The 17,104-nt window shown below is 45.8% G+C and overlaps 1 protein-coding gene across 2 annotated transcripts in view; it reads right to left on the bottom strand.

The window, feature by feature from the left end:
* Positions 1 to 7,204: 7,204 nt before the first annotated feature.
* The window catches only part of LOC119441855 (activating signal cointegrator 1 complex subunit 2), a 70,998-nt gene continuing 61,098 nt past the window's right edge, over positions 7,205 to 17,104 (bottom strand). The window contains exons 17-20 of one of the 2 annotated variants that reach the window (XR_007465617.1): positions 16,393 to 16,477; positions 14,879 to 15,008; positions 14,251 to 14,439; positions 7,205 to 14,078 (exon numbers count right to left, since the gene is read on the bottom strand). Coding sequence is in view for 1 of the 2 variants with exons in the window: in XM_037706490.2 (XP_037562418.1) it covers positions 14,306 to 14,439; positions 14,879 to 15,008; positions 16,393 to 16,477 (349 nt within the window). In the remaining variant the exon portion in view is untranslated. Of the gene's footprint in view, positions 14,440 to 14,878; positions 15,009 to 16,392; positions 16,478 to 17,104 lie in introns of both variants that reach the window. The other variant, XM_037706490.2, reaches the window with a different exon arrangement.

The raw sequence follows: 17,104 nt of genomic DNA, 5'->3' as shown, positions 1-17,104 counted from the left end.
TGGAGGTGCAGAAAGCGCATGAATGCGCCCCGGAATGGTTGTCGAGGTTAGAACCATTGGCAACATTAAGAGAATTTTGATCTGATTGCAATCATGCTGGTTGGTAAATGTTACATATGCTTTTCACGTGCTACTTCGTTGAACTAGGGACTTGATCAATGAGTGAATTTTGCCCACGAGACAATAAAGAAAAAAAAAGTTGCAGTGGCTTAGCTCGGCTATGCCAGGATATACGTAGCGTTAGCAAAGGTTCAGCTGATTATTCTTAGCTTATTCTTAAGATAAGATTATTCTTATGAGTCAAGCTTCTCCGTTCGTCTGCGCTGTTGAGCAGCATTTGCGCTCTCCTTCTCCATGGCTATACCACACTGGCAAACGCCAGTCAGAAGCGCAGCGGCTCCAGCGCAGTGTCAGACGGCGACTGCACAGCGAGCGCGCGCCGGCGCCAGTGCGTCTACCACGGCTACGACGTCACTCCTCTGGAATGCGCAGACCGGCGCCGGTGATCCGCGCGCGGCGGCGGCGGAGTGCGCGAGAGGTGCCGGCTGCGGTGCGCATGCCGTGACATCACTGACCCTTGCGCATGCGCAGCACGGCTCTTGATGTGCCGCGCGAAACGGGCTTGGCTAGGCCAGTGTAGCTAACGCTACAAAAAGCTTGCGTGGCTCAGTGGTAGAGTTACAGTGTACTAGAATTCTAGTACGCTGTAGTAGAGTATCAGCCTCCCACGCAGCGTGCCTGGGTTCGATCCCGGCGGAGAGCGGGTACTTTTTTCGCATGCGATAGCGGCTACGGGGCGGCGGCATCATCGCGACCCGAAACGGCTACTGGAATGAGCCCATAACAGCTTACGCTGTAAAAAAAAAAAGAAAAAAGAAAAAGAAGCCTATAGTAACATATAAATGCCGGCCGTGGACAAGCCACGTAACTGTGATCGTCGTGCGGAAGTCGTCGGCCCGTACGGCGGTCAACCGCGGTCACAGTTAAGTAACCGGCGGCCATGACGTCGGCCCGATGCTGACCACCTGCCGGTGGTCGGCGAACAGATTGGCCACGGGCAAGAACCGAGCCCGGCCCGACCCAGATGGCCGAGATCGGGCCTTCGTCTCCTTAACTGGCCATGGGCGTCGGCCCGATTTCCTGGCGAGCTCATTTTCTTTTCTTTTTTCTTTTTTTTTTTGCTTGGGTACTCCGAAGCTGTGTTGTCGCGACAAGATCTACTGCCGTCGGACTCCGCACCACATGGCATACCAGAAGTTCCACTCTGGACGATGGCAAAGCCGACGGTGAGACTCTCAATCCCCGGAATAACGAAAAAGTCGAAAATGCCGCTTGCTGGTCTCAAGCATTTCGCGTTATCCTACATTGCTGCATGTACGGATATACCGAACATGTTTTTGCAGATGGCTCTGTAACACACACCTCTTCCGCGACAGCTTACACGTACCTGGAATGGGATCACGCAACGCTTCAAGATATAGGACACAAAACATTGTCAACAGCAGCTGAGTTGACCGGCGTGCGAGAAGCAATACGCTGCATATTGCAACAAAGCCTCGCTAAATGGGCAGTGCTCTGACTCAAAACCGGCGCTTCAACTCATAAGCAATTATATGAACCACAGAAACGCATATAGTCCCCTAGTTTATGACATCATGGCTTTGATTGCTGCAGCGTCCCAATCCATTGCGCTGCAGTGTATTCCTAGCCATTGCGGAATAGCTGGAAATGAGCAGGCAAACGCGAAGGCAAAAATGGAGCACACTGATGGGAAGATTACAAAACTTAATTTTTCCCGGTATGACATCAACGCCTTGCTTCGTAACGCCATCAAAACCTCGATGGCGCGACAATGGGACAACCCCGAACATCGCCAAGAGCGCCTCCATAGACTTGACGCTGGTTTGCGATTCGACTACTGAGAAGCCAGGAAACACTCCATCCATCGATTCCGATACTTTCACAAGCTAGGACACGAGAACGGGACGCTGACTGTAGCGTCTGTCACACTCCCGAGACAATAGACCACATACTCTGCGTGTACCCTCAGTATGCGGCCGAACGAAGGACACTTAAGTGTAAGTGTTGACTGTTTGGACTCCCGCCCCTTTTCAGAAGAAAATATTTTAGGCGCGTGGAGAAGAGTTAACCATGGCCAACGCACCATAAAACCACTCTTGAACTTTCTGTGAGCGACTGGCTTAGACGGTCGTCTCTAGGACCTGTGAAGGACCTGTGAGATGTGTTTGCGTGATAGCGTTTTGAGTATACAAGATTACTGCTACGTGTATTGTGTCTAGAGCGTACATTCGCGTATTGGACAACGTGTATATGGTCGCTCATTGTAATATATCACTATCACCTACCACCTACCTCTCCCTGTATCTCCCACTTCCCCTTACTCCAGTGAGGAGTAGCAGGCTAGCCGCTAGAGACACGCTCTCCAGGCCGACCTATCTTCCTTTCTCTTCATTAAAATCTACTCCTCCAACCCCGACAAGATATAGATTGGCATTTGCGAAGGTTAACGCTGGCACCATTACTCCTTTGACATTAGGCACCCTATCTGACATTAGAGTTACTGTACTGACCCTTTTAGAGGAGCAGTTTGTTTTAGAGAAACGAGATGGCGCTCACGGCAGCGCGCCATTCGTCTCCTCAGCGACCGCGCACGAATACGAAACCATTACTGCTTCTACCTTGCTTCTGTGCGATCAGCTCTCGGAAATGCAACTGAGTTTTCGCTAACACACTGTGCTCCAATCATGCTAGATTGAATCATGTGGATTGAAGACGTGTGCAGTAGTTGGCTGCAAAAATCGTGACTGGCATGTTAAGGAATGGAATGAATCTGTGTGGCCAAGTTCGCGGACCGCTGCTGCAACTGTCCGAACGTATTACTGGCACTTCGAGATGTACGGCTTTCCTCGAGGATACAGAAATTTGCTCATCCGCCAGCCTTGTATCGCTCACCTTCAAAGAAAGGGCTTCATACCCAGAACGTCGGCAAGAGTGAGTACCACTCGTTAAACAATGACAAAGGGAGTAGCGCCGCTTCCTGTCACAGTAAGTTTCGTGCACGTTCACATTTGTCTCAAATGGCAGGAAAACTTACGCCCACTCTATCGCCGACGTATCAAGAATAAGTGAATGGGCTCATACTTGAACATGTGCGCACTGTATACGCACAAGAAATGACGGACTACACCGATGGCGCACGAATGGTCGAAGCTGAATGTTTCGTGACGGTCCACAAGCGTAAGCGAGTTACTAGCTGTAATATATATTTGCTACAAGGTATTACTATGTAATTGTCGGAGTCACGAGGGAGGTAGTGGCCGAATACTGCACCAGGGAGGCCAATTCCTGTTCTGGTGAGGGAGGGACTTTGATGAAGCTTATGATGATGATGATGATCAATATGTAAAAAAACAGCTACGTTTCAAGCTTCGTGCGCAGCAAGAACCAATCTATCGGAACTGAGCACACGCGCGAGCGATTAGGCGGAAAATAATCAGATAGTAGCCAGACCATGGAACTTCAATGAGTCAGAAACTGACAAGCCACTGCATCAAAATATTTGCCGAATAAAGAACAAAGAGCAAAACACACTAATCCTGACTGAATTCATGAGCGGAACGTTTGGATAGCTTGGAATACATATGTAGACCCGCTTTTAGAACAAGCACCATGTACGCTGCTTGCGCCGTTTGGGCATAGCTTAATCAGCTCCGAAAGCGCTTTTGTATGTTTTCTGAATCTGTGATCAAAGCTTCGTGTCATCCACCTAGTCACCGTTTACGATATTTTCGAAAACAGAGGTTTTCTAAGTCAGGCCGGCGTCATACACTTCCTTTGTAAACAAGGAGGCAACGAAGGCAGTTGAGGCAAGCAATGGACGCGTCACCACGTGATCAAACATGGCAGCGCCCACGAGGTCGCCGCGAAAAGGGTCAATAGGCTCCCTTTTGACATTAAAACCCCTTAATATAGAGACTGGCGACACACTCCTCCCCTCCCGCGTTTTCCTCCTCGATATCCTCTCCCAGCCGGCTGCGCGCTCTGCACACGGCACGCTAAGAAGGCCGCCGTGCGGGCGACGGCCCCTTGCGTTGACTGACGCTCGCGAGCGCGCCTAAGTTAGTTTTTTTTACGTTCTACTGTTAAACGAAAACGCGAGAAAGTTGTGGGACATGATTGAACCTACCATGAACCCCCTTAATCATCTTCTCGTTTGCGCAATGAAAGCGTTAAGTACGAACGCTTGCGCCATGAACAATAACTGCGTAATATTATAGCCCACATAGGCTTCGACATTTTAATACAGGTCGTATTAATAGCGCACAGCTTTAATTGTAAAATATTTACGTTATATATTTGTACATTCCTCAATATTTTTCAGCCCACTGACGTTATGCTGAATGCAGATTTTACCTAGTGCATGATTTTCGCAGAAATGCTGCTGTTTATGAAGCTCCTCCCAAGTGGCCTGGCCAAGGGGTTTGATTTGAAATATCTGGATGATTACTCGCGCCAACAGATAATTAGATTAAGTTATGCAAATATTACGTTCTCTGGATGAAGTATCTATAGGCTAGTCTAGAGCACTGCACGGGCCGATTTTTGCGGCCCGGGCCCGGCCCGGGCCCGTTTTTACATTGGGCGGCCCGTCCGAGCCCGATCAAAACTTTTACGGCGAGACCCGGGCCCGGCCCGGGCCCGGAAATAATCTACGGTACCTGCCCGGCCCGGCCCGCCACCCCTTTACCTTAAGCCCGAGCCCGGCCCGAGCCCGGCCCGAGACCGAAAAATACATGTTTTTCAGAGTTGAGAAGCCCGAGAATAACTTGCAGAAAGCCCGAGCCCGGCCCGGGCCCGGGTCAAAAAGCACACGCCGTGCCCGAGCCCGGCCCGAGCCCGTGAAAAAACTGCTCTACCCGGCCCGGCCCGGCCCACGGGCCGGGCCGGGCCCGGGCTTTCGGGTAAGCCCGAGCCCATGCAGTGCTCTAGGCTAGTCCCTCGATGACACTTTAGAGTCCTTCAGATACTCACGTCGAAACAATATTTAGCACTGTAAAGCCTTGCCATAAAGGACGTAGTCATTTTGTGATCGACAGCTGGAAGGAAATAATTCGTACCATTTTCTAAATTACCGAGGTCATGAACCTGGAAATATTTTTCCAAATATATCTCAGTGTAACTCAGATCACCTGTGAAGAAAACCAGCAGTCGGCGAAACCAAGGCAAGCATAGGGGAGTGTTTCTACCTTTTAAGTTGTGGTGTTAAATTCTTCGAAATTGATTGTGTAATTATTTATGAAATACATAATTGATTAGAACGTTCGATCACAGTCCACCTGACACCTGCAGTAATACAGGACGTAATACGTCCGCCGCTATGGAGGAGGGTGGCGCTCATCGACATTCTCGAGATTAGCTTACACTAGACATAAATACCCAGAAAAGTTGAAGATTGGACAGCCGTCGCCGTAGCTCAGTAGGTAGTGTACCCGACGCGAAATTCGGAGGTCGTGGGTCGGATCCCACCGGCGGCGCATGGTGGTTTTTTCTTCTACTGTCTAATCAATTATTTCTTTCATCAATGATTAGACAATCAATTTCGAATTATTTAACACCACAACTTAAGAAAAAAAAATCGAAACACTCCCCCTAAGCTTGCCTTGGTTTCGCCGACTGACGGTTTCCTTCATGTGTATGTCATAACGAGAGCCTCAGATCCCTCCCCTTGATTGCAATCACCTGTAGCGAGTCAAGGCTCGCGTGAAAATGACTTTCTCCGACTCCATCCTCACATGACGCTAGATATCATAAGAGCGCTAGCGTTTTTTGGTAGCGCTAGCTTGGCTCGCAACAGAGGGAGGCGGCCTGCTAATGGCGCTGACGAAAAATGAAAACACTAGCAAAGCGTCATTCCGCTCGCGTTTCCCGGGCAACGGCCCGTGGGGCCAATCATCGCTCAGAAAAGCGCCGGTTCGAGAGGCGGGAGAGGAGGGCGTGCGAGGGTTTTCGGCGCGGCGGCAGAGTTCTAAGAATCGGTACTTTCAAATTATCAAGGGACTTTATTTGACATCGCCGAACAGAGCCTCTAGCGCCCGCTTCTGCAAACAAGCGCATTTTCTACAGAAGAGCGTCGTTTTTCGCGAATAACTGACCATACAAGCCATATTTCAAAAAAATTCCCGTGGATATAGGCTCTACGCGCCTAGTTCGAGATCTCATGCAAACGGTACCATTACTTATGGCCGAAAACCCGCTCCAAATTCCGGCCGAGGTTTGAAGCATGGGTGCCTATGACAACGTTAAAATTTTGGAGGCTTTTTTGGCCAATATGAAGAGATTTGCGATGAAACTATTGCATCGATTGGTGTATTCCAGGGGATTTATCAACTTCAATGACTCAGCTTTCAGCTGGTTGCAGCAATAGCTCTTGAAATGACACGAAAGTCGTTCCAAAATCGCAGTTTTCATAACAAGGTCACCGAACCTTCTTTGTGCCTGCAGTAGCGAATCTGAGTGATAACTGAGCGCTCTGAACGACGACCGATCAAGAACACTGATACTGCCAGCCCGACTTAGCAGGTTCAAAGCCAGCTGCGCCTTCTTCTTTTTATCACTTTATCGCTGCTTAATGTGGCATTTTCCCGCCACATGGCACATTACGAAATGCCGATCATTTAGTTACGGTTCTTGTTTAGTTTCTTTCAATCTGCACCAACTTTTTTTGTACAAATATAGCTGGCTGGTTTCGTAAACATGCGAACATGCTGCCAAACCTCTTTTGCATTTTAGCTATAATGTATTTTAGACAATAAACCGAGATAACATGTTTTAAAAGTTCATTTCTTTCTAAAGGGGAAATATATGAAAATATTCCCAAGAAATATTTTTGCCTCTGCAGCTATGTCATAGGAAAGGTTGCATGCTACCTTTTCCTTGCTAAAACATCGCGTTTGCATTTCATTTCAACTTTAGGAGCTCTAACATGTCATTTCTACATCAGCTCTCTACTTTGAACCCATAAAAAGTGGGTGCACATTCAATTAAGAGATGTGTCAAAATCTGGGCAAATGCTGTCAAATTAATGAGCAGTGTGTTCTCGTGTTTTTTCTGCCTCTTGTTTAATTTGACAGGTCAGATGAGTCAACCAATTTCATCGGTCCTTTCAGGGTCAAATTAACGAAAGGCGACTGTACACTTTCTTAATGTACATAGCAAATCAGTGGTTCTTGTAAGTTTGTACACATAGCCACTGAAAAAAAAAAAAGCATGTACACTTGCACCAAGAGCAAACTGTTTCATTGAAAAACATTTCTTCCATACACATTTTGTCAGGTGTGACACTATATCACAGGATTCCGCGCAACTTCTGTATACAAGAACTTAAGCACAAAAACAAGTTGCCTGAGCTTGGCCCTCATAGAGTAATGGCAAACATTTCTTCCTATAATAATAGCCATAAAAACAAGCACTACTGTTATGCTTGAAAGTACACATCTGCCCCGGCTTTGAAGTATTTATTTCTTTTCAAAGTGCTGACCCCAATCTTGTACCATTCCATTGCAGTGACCCAAACCCATTAAATAGTACTCTTCTGCTTGCTACATTGAGAACAAGACTGATACATGTCATGAGTGGCTATTTGATAACACACTCTTTTGTAACCGAGAAAAATATGCAATTATGCTTTTAAAATTTATTTATCACAAGAGAACAGGTGCTTAACTGACACCCACAAACTGAATTCATGTACTGTTGCCAACCTACTTTTCAGATGCAAAGTTGACGATGAAAATGTAAATTATAAAGAAGTGTGGAAAAAAAATTGCATAATTGTTTTTATAAGTTTTTATCCCCTGTTGCATTTCAGGGTGATAATACTTAGTGGAAAACTCCACACTAAAGACCACACCTTTGCTCAGAATTTAGCCTGTAGCAAAGCATGACGTATACTGCGTGTCAACACAACACAGACAATTTCGGCCCTGCTGCGCAAATTTTACTGCCTACACACAAGCTATCAACATTTTGTCTTTCCAGCTAGTAAACAAACTCTGGCAAGCATTCACAGTAGTTGTCAGCTTGCTGCTCAGAGACCCCAAACGCAACTTCGCAACACTCAAGCAAAACGCAACACTCAAGCAAAACTGGCATATATAAACATAATATATTGAGCACCTGCCAGCGTTGAGTGAACAAAAGCTTCATGTTTTTTTTTTTTGGTAGCCGTGCTTACAAGAATACAATAAGGGACATTGCCATTGCATTTCCCACAAGTCGCATACCAGTAAACGGCGGTAATGCAGTAAGAAGCCAATTAACGAAGTGTTGATGTTGCTCTGCCATTGTGAACAGAAGCTGTGAGGTTGAGAGGATGTCTCCCCAGCTACATTACCTTCAAAGAAGTGCGACTGGCAACCAGCAAAAAAGGGCGGTATTGGGAACTAGTAAAACAGGACAGCAATAGATAAAGAAGAGATGCTCGAGAGGTCCGAGATGGACACAGGATTGGTTCCAATGCACATGATAATGTACGTCAACAAGAGCTTGTAAGATAAGGGAAAGCATCACACCCCCTTTGAAGCATGCCCGTGTGCACAACTTTTTTTTTACTTCTCTTCCTTTGTTAAAAAAAGTGCAGAGACCAAATTAACAAGGGATCGCAAAACCTGTCTTTATTTCTTGTTTTTGTTAATGTGGCCTTTTAAATATACTAATAATGCCTGACAAAAAGGATTTGTAGAGGCGAGTTCATTACATGATTTGCCAGCTGCTCTCTTTGCCATTACATGTTCTTGTCAGTGATTTCACTTGTTCAAATAGAACATTTGCGCCCGAAAGGAGACTAGGGGTGTGCGAATACTCGATTTCGAATCAAATAGTGAACATTCAAATAATCTGATCTGCAAATCTAATATTTAATATTCGATTTTTCGAATATCAGTATCTTCAGTGAATGACCCAGCCATAGTCTGTGCCCTTACGGGTGCAGCGTTCCCACACCACGCAATCTCTGTCAGTACAAGGTTCGACCAGGTTGACGATACTGATTGAAACGATTAATGTTAAGCGAACAAAGGGATCACTAAAAGCAGTTTGTGTGGACAGCACAGAAGCATGTGCAAAGATAGAGCTGATTAGCCACTGGATTAGCTGATTGCACTGAATACGTGAGTTCAGTGTTCACATACGCAGATTTGCGCAGTTCAGACCTTTCTACATATGCGAGCACACAGATCAACTTGGCACGCACGCTTGCAGTAGTTGCCGGCTGGTTGATTGCGAACCCAAACTCCACCTTCAATGGCCATAAATCTAACTCCTACGCGTGATTTCACAACTGATCACTGATGAACCCCCCGTAGGAACTTATTAGCAACAAGTTTTAATTTTCGGCCACACTGTCTAGCACGTTACGCCTAATCGGAACTGTGTCGTTCGGCGTCGGTGCGGTTCCAAATTAACGCAGATCTATTCACAGCGGTCGCACGACCCTCAGAAAGCCAACAAATTGCCTCGACAATGAAAGCAAGTACAAGGGATGGCCGATGCATGTTCACGGCCGCCATCTTTGCGAAATACCGTACAGTGGTCCCTTGTTCCAAATGCCACTAGTAGGCACACAAGGGTCTCCTTTCGTAGCTTCGAGCGACCCGTCACAAGAAAAGATATAGATTTACATGGCGGGCTCGAAAATATCACGTGATAGTGCGCTGACCCCCAGTTGCAGACGCATTTACACGGGTGATTAAGGACGCGAACGAAAAAGAAAGGGGGTGGGGGGGACGTTGTGGGAGCGTGCCGTGGGCCTCCCAATTTGAGAACTCTTTAGCGCCTGCGGTTAAAGTGTGCTTCACTGATGACCACGCAGAGCAGTGCCAGGTGACATGATGCGCATTCCTGAATTTTGTCAGTCGCACAGATTGACCTTAGAGATGATGATAAGCCACAAAAACCACCAGCTATAAGGTGGGGAAATCCTACTGTTTTCTGGAAAAAAAAACTGGAAAGCAACACTTTCTAAGCAATATAGATTGCCATTAAGCGCAGTATGGCTCACTATTAAACTGAAAACTCCATTGATATTTAGGACAACTTCGCTGTTTCATTAGCTTCGGAGGGAAAAAGCACATAATTCTATGTGACAGTAGTATTAGTAGTAGTAAAGATTATATAGGAAAAAAAAATATCGTGACACATGATATGGGTAAAAATATTTTTCAGACCTTCGTATACGAACTGAGTTGTTATCAGTGCTGGCATACTAATTTGGTGTTCCCTTTAACAAGAGTAGAGCACACTATACGTCTCGATTCATAGGTACCAAAGTTACTGAAAGCTAGCAAGATTCTAAGTAATGTGATTAGCCTCCTGAGCATTTGCAGCACTCTGCTTTTTGTGCGAAATTTGGAAGCATAAAAGTTGTGTTAAATTTTCTGATATTCGATTGAATATTCGTCATTTTTTTTCTCGATTTGATTCAATATCCAATTCAAAATCTACTTTTCGGCATTCGCACCACCCTAGAGACAACTGCTTGTGTTAATTTTTTGTAAAGCTTATCAGAAAAATCCCAAACATTGGGCCACCAGACCACAAAACACCCTATTTATTCAAGGTTTTCCTCTTTAGACGTAATACGTGATTTTTACCCCCCAAATTAAAAAAAAAATGTAACACCCGAGAGCAAAGGGCCCTATAGATATCCTAGAGCGCTTGAACGATTGGGCCACAACTTCTTCAGACACGGATGCCCAAGCCTTGGACATGAAGTTCACGATGTCTTGCCGCGAAAGTTTCTTCACATTACCTTTGTGGGGCAATCTTTCGGTGTTTTGGAAAAAATAGCAAATCATGCCAAAAACAGGAGTGTTTTTTTTGGGGGGGATGGGGCTTCTCTCGAATATTACGGTATTGCCGCTGCGGCAAGCCAACGTTGAGTTTGTTTGCCGTATGCTAACAAACGGCGGTTTCACCACCCAAAACCCAGTAGACTGCTTCGACTTCAGTAAGCATTTCCATCGGCATGCCCAAACATTGTAGCAGACAATGCAAAAACATACCTATAGGCATCACCCCGCCTGTGCAGATCTTTGATACATGGCTTGCTCAGCTGCACTGACGCTCCACAGTGCCAGTGTGTTTGTGGGCAATTGTACTTAATGTACTTTCCAAATGCGGCAATACAGTATAGACCAGTTATAACGCAACCGCTTATAGTGCAGGACCGGATATAGTGCGGTCTTTTCAGACTCCCGTTAATTTTCCCATAGCACTCCAAGTATACACGTATCGCTTGTGCAGTTGCAAGAAACGAAATACCGGTTACAGTACGGCTGCCTGGGAGTACGGAAGTCAGCGGAGACGGCGAACACTCCCCTCAAACGGGCGCCCCAAGGAGTGCTCAAGGAAGAAAGAGAGAAGTGGAGGAGAAGGGAATGAGGTGCGAACGAACAGCCAGTTCCCTTCAAATGGGCGCCCCAAGGAGTGCTCGAGGAAGAAAGAGAGACGAAGTGGAGGAGAAGGGCACGTGGTGCGAACAACCAGAAGTGCGAGTCGTGAAATATCACGGCGCCCATAGCGAGCTAGGGCCACGAAACTGCCAATGCCAGCCAACGCTCGCTTCATGATAACGGCAGTAAACAAAACTTCGGGGAGCGGGCGGTGCCTGCACGGCACGGCGAAGGGCGCACGCGGAGACCGTGGAATGTGAGGGAGGAGGGCGGCAGGGAAGCGGATTTCGCCTCGGCAACTCCGCCGCTTCGGTGGTTCCCCTCGCCCTCCCTCCTAACTCCCTCACTTTCGACTGTCACCGTGCGCGCCCGCCGCCGTGCAGGCGTCGCTCCAGCCGGCCCGGCGCCAGCTCCCAGAAATTTCGTTTTCTGCCGTTATCGGGAAGCGGGCGTTTGCCGGTGTGGGCGGTTTCATTGGCCAGCCTGGGACAGCGCCGCTGCTTCTCTCTGCGCCATAGCCGCAGTGTGCAAGGTCAACACGTGACTAGAAAGTAGAGGAAGCATAAAGGAGAAAGAAGAGTTCACTGCCATTTTCTACGCGTGGCTATGGTAGCGTGGCTGAGATGTCGGCACGTACACGCACCTTCCGGCGCAACGCAGAATCGGCGACCTTGCCATTTGAGAGAGGGTAAAATTTCCGCCGCATTTTTTTTTTGTTCGCGTGCAACATTGAGGGTTATCTCCTAAGCTTTTACTCTATGACGGTGCTGGAGCAATGCCGGTCGGAGGCGCCGCCGCGTGATTTGGTTCGAATTAACGAGATTCGACTGTAAATTGAATGCAAACGTTCTAGCCGCATTCCTCGACTGTCGCATACGTGTGGCGGTTCGGTGCACGTTTTGCATATGTGCGGGCCTTGAAAATTGTTGCTTTGGTTATAGTGCGGTACCGCTTATAGTGCAGATATTCGTGACTCCGGCGACTTACGTTATAAGCGGTCTACACTGTACTACTGAGGCCTGCTTAGCCTGCTTTTGTCTTAAGCAGGACAAAAATTTAAATTTTTTTATGGACCATGGTAGTCACAAATAAAAAAAAAATTAATTTCATAAAACTCTAAGTGAGCTGTCTGAAAAGAGACACAAAACATAAGCTTCTCTGTTTCAACCACCTTCTACCTGTGCAAGTAAGGTGGGAAAAAAAAAAACTCTGTACTTCTCATGGTGAATGAACTTTCTCTCTCTTCAAAGACAGCCTCTCATAGGAACAATTTAAAATAAAGTTTACGCACAAAAGAAAACTACCAGGTGCAAATAAAATGCTGCTAAGTGGTTTTTAACTTATTCACTAGGAGGCAACAGCACAAATGAATTTAAAAAAAAACTAAGGAGAAAGAACCAGAAGTCCAAGCAATTTTCTTATAATGGGAAACTGGTGGAACAATAAAGCTGCTACTGCTAACTTAGCAGTTGCAGCATGAACATTTATTTTGCATATGAACAAGGCTTCGCGTATTGAGAGTTGTCTTCGACAACAGCTAAAACGCGACTTCTGTAGCTGCTGATGAAACATAAAGCAGAAGTAAAGCTACTTAGCTAAATCAACAAAAAAGGCAACTCAGCTTAGGAGACAGTTGCTTCTGTACACAAAATAAGACAGTTAATAAAACACAGAAACACACAAGTGCATCAAAGGGACACACAGTAAGAAATGCTCCCAGAGTGATAAATATTTGCTCCATAAGGCACATCCTTCAGCAGTCGTCACTTGATAGGGCCCCACAAAAAGTACAAGTTGACTCCTACAGTTGCAAGGCATTCAATGCCTTTTGGAAAATTCAAAAGTGTTTGCATCATGGTCAGGTCAAACTATTTGCACATAAATTATATAAAGCCTGCACCATGCAAATAAAGCATCACAAAAAAATAAAATAAAACAAAAACAATCTGCATTTTATACTGTGTAGTCAACTGTTCCTACATCTGTACAAGAGTGCTCATCGCGAAGACCCCATAAATGTTGGCACCAACACTTGAATGCGTGGCCTTGAATGCCACAGACTGTTGAGTTGATAATTAAGGAAGCCACGTGTAACCTTCTTCCATCTAAATCAGTGGCTTGCTTGCAATCACATTTCGTGCAGAAATCAAACTTGAAGAGGGGCTTTGTTTTGGTATTACCATGCATGCATCCTATATTTTTGTTTTATCAAGAAAAGATCAGAAGTACAGGTTGTTTATAATGACGCCAGACAAAATAAACAAAGCACATTAAAAAAGAAGGAGGGGGGTGGAATTGGTGGTGCCATCTGTCACCTGGAGAGTGAAACTGCTTTATGTCCTGCAACCCACGTGGTATGCATTTTACTTCCCTAGTACAGACCGCACCACCTATCCTTGTGCTGCAAAAATGGCTTTCCCAATCCAGCATCACTGCACACAGTGTATACTTAATATTTTTTCTAGAGCAGTGAGGCATGTAGCCCATCTGAGTGCGGCATTTGAATGAAGCCCACCACAGAGTCCAGCTTCTGAGCAAAATTTCCGTGCAAGCAAACAAGCCGGTGGTGTTTAGTTGGAAGGGCCACCCATACTGGCTTCCTTTACCAACTCAACATACAGCACAAGCAGTGCCACCTTGTTATAACCGCCAACATTATCTGTCGGGCCATGCACGCATGCTGCAGATGCTGTGTCTGGCAGGTGTATGTGCGCACAAATATTACCGACATAACACTGGAAGTTATCGCAGTGTGGCGCTGCAGGTATCGGGGCCACACGCTTGCACATTGTTGCCAGTGGCCGTGAGATCTGTGCGCAGCTCGCTGGCAGATGCTAGGAGTACATGCCGCGGCTGCGCTTGTAGTCAGCTTGAGCCCTCTGGTTGTGTGTAAAGGATGACTTGTGCCTCTCCTTGAACTGTCTGTCCTGGACCACGTCTCGGGACTGGCCCTGGCCCTTTGGTCCACCTGTTGTACAAGATGTGCATGAAAATCACGAGAACAACCACTGTCTAGGCTGCCCCGGTGTGTATTACACCCCTGTGCTCGCAGAACTTTAGGTCTTATTAAAATTTTTTATATCTTCTAGAAGTAACACATGCTTTACCAATGCTCAAGCTGCAAGCTAAACTAGTAACAGACAGAAGTCACCATATGAATTAGATATAAACCAGAACTCCAGTAACAATCCTACAGAAAAAAAAGGGAGAAAAAAATTGTGCATTTAGAACTAGCACAAATAACTGCATAAGACTATGTTCAAATCCCAGCAATAACATTTATCAAATTTTTGGAACAGGTAATACATCTGGAAAGATGGTATACTTTGCGGAAAACATGACTAGAACAAACAGCAGAAAGAATGTTGCTGTTGCAATGAAAGCAAAGCACACGAACACAAACACACCTTTTACATCCCTTCTGCGGGGCGCTTGACCTGAGCGCTCCATCTTCTCTTGATAGCGCCTCTCCCTCTGCGCCCGAATTTCTGCTGGGTTTGCAACAAACTGGTCACGTGGCGCAGTCTCCTCTTTCTCCTGAATTAACATTGAAGAAGACGTTTGGAAAGGGCACTAAGGTGAACTTGACGAGTTTTTACGAATGGGCTTACATGGTAGACTACATCACAAGCAGTAATTTTATTACCATACTAAATTCTCCGGCGAGATTTCACTGTCCGCACTATAAATGCCACTGGAACAAGTAAAAGTGCTCCTATTATTTGAGCCAGATTTTAAACTGAAACAGCTACAATAACGACTGATCTGATGACAACGCTGAAATGAACCAGTTGTTGACAGCTAGACACAACCCAGCACTGATGACTATGCATGCTAGTGCGAGCTAGCTCCCCTGAGACCCCTTTCAAGACTGAAGAAAAAATGTTTTTTCTAATAGCCTACATCAATTCTGGGAGCACTCACTAAGAGCACTGTGGTGGCAGCCATGACTGTCAAACCTCTGCTGCATATTCTGGTTCTGGCCTTCCATAATGTAGCCAAAGTGGGTGAGAAAGAGCCTTGGTCTTGTCATTTTTAAAATAAACTTGGCAAAATCCAACCATTGTCAGGGGCGTCACATATTACATCGTTGCAAAACTAAACACCAGCGGACAATCGGAATTATTTGTAGTCGAAACCATTAGCGCCCAAATTACCAGGCTGTTCCCTGCATAGAAATTTATGCAGCTGGGATGGACCATGGCAATTGGTCCGAATTATGGGAAAATTTGAGCGAACAAGGTGTGCTTCATTGAATTTTCACTTTCTATACTGAGTGTTAAAGCTGCTGCACAGTGCAGGTAAGCTGAGCAAGAGATACGGTAACTTCGATTTCAGCATTAAAGAAACGTCTATGTGAAGTAGCGCACGTGCTAAGAAGTTTAATGAGGGCCACAATATATGCCTGCCTAGGTGACAGGTGAGGCTTGACAACAGCACAGTGTATTGCATGTTATTTGCTCCATGTACACTGGCTGTGCCCCGTGCCCAAAGTGCTCCAGCGAATTACGGCATGCACTTCAAGAGTGGAGTGCACTGTGCACAATCGTGACTCAAGCTCACATTGCCATCATTTGTTACACGTAATTCTAGTTTTTACTCGATCACCCAAATACTTAATTAGCCCAGTAAAAGCAATTTTTCTTTTTGAAGCCGAAATTTCCTTATTGCATCCAATTGCGACAATAAACACATTACTGTGCATAGTTCATTTTTGCATCGGTTAATACAGAGGTTGCCGTTTGCAGGAGGGCTTGAATGTTATAGCATATATTGTTACACAAGTACTTTTATAAGGAGATAGTGGCATACTGCTAAACTCAAAACTACCTTTTCTCAATGCCCCTTTAATTGTACCCTTCATATTTGAATGGCACGCATGAGAAATGAAATCGACAATACTGTCTTCTGAAACACTTACGCTGTCTCCATCTTTGTCTTCATATCGATTTTCTTTGTGTCTCCTGCCTGATTTTTGCTCCAGAACTCTGGGAGTAGTGAAAGCCCTTAAAAAAGAGAAACAGAGAGATTACACACTGCAAACAGACTGTACACCCAAATCCTTTATTACAAAGCTGAATCGACTTCAATGCTGCAAACACAGAGATTTTAATTTGTAAGACCTGCTTGCACCACCTGGTGACTTTCTTGCCATCTTGCCTAGTGAGGTGAATTATTTTTGAAACGACAGACCAACTTTGGGAATCTACATAAGAGAGCCATATGAATTGGCTCTGTGAGCTCTGCTGATAGTCTCGAGACGTAAATTTTTCAGTAAGGGCTGTGTTTGGACAATCACAACGGTACAAATGATGGTATTGTGTGAACTCGCAGCAGCAGGCAAGCAATTCCATGGTAGAACTTGAATTTGTGACGTTCAGTAGCAACGGCCTCTTTTATCTTCTTTTGACTTACAGTGGGAGAGATGTAGAGGTCATTGTGACCTAGTTTCGAGTTGCTGCATGTTCACGGCACCCTGCATCACATGACCGATTCTTCAGACCTGCTCAATTTTTTCAGACGATACCCATGTGTGAAAGTCATAAAAGCAGTGGCCATGAACAATTCAAGTTGTCATCCTCCAGATCCCTTTTCATTGGCAATGTGGTTTCTCGGCTTTCCGACTACCATAC

This window comes from Dermacentor silvarum, chromosome 2, assembly GCF_013339745.2.
Source record: "Dermacentor silvarum isolate Dsil-2018 chromosome 2, BIME_Dsil_1.4, whole genome shotgun sequence".
In the NCBI taxonomy this organism is placed as follows: Eukaryota; Metazoa; Arthropoda; class Arachnida; order Ixodida; family Ixodidae; genus Dermacentor; species Dermacentor silvarum.
The sequence above is the reverse complement of the archived record's forward strand: the minus strand, read 5'-3'. Positions and strand labels throughout refer to the sequence as shown.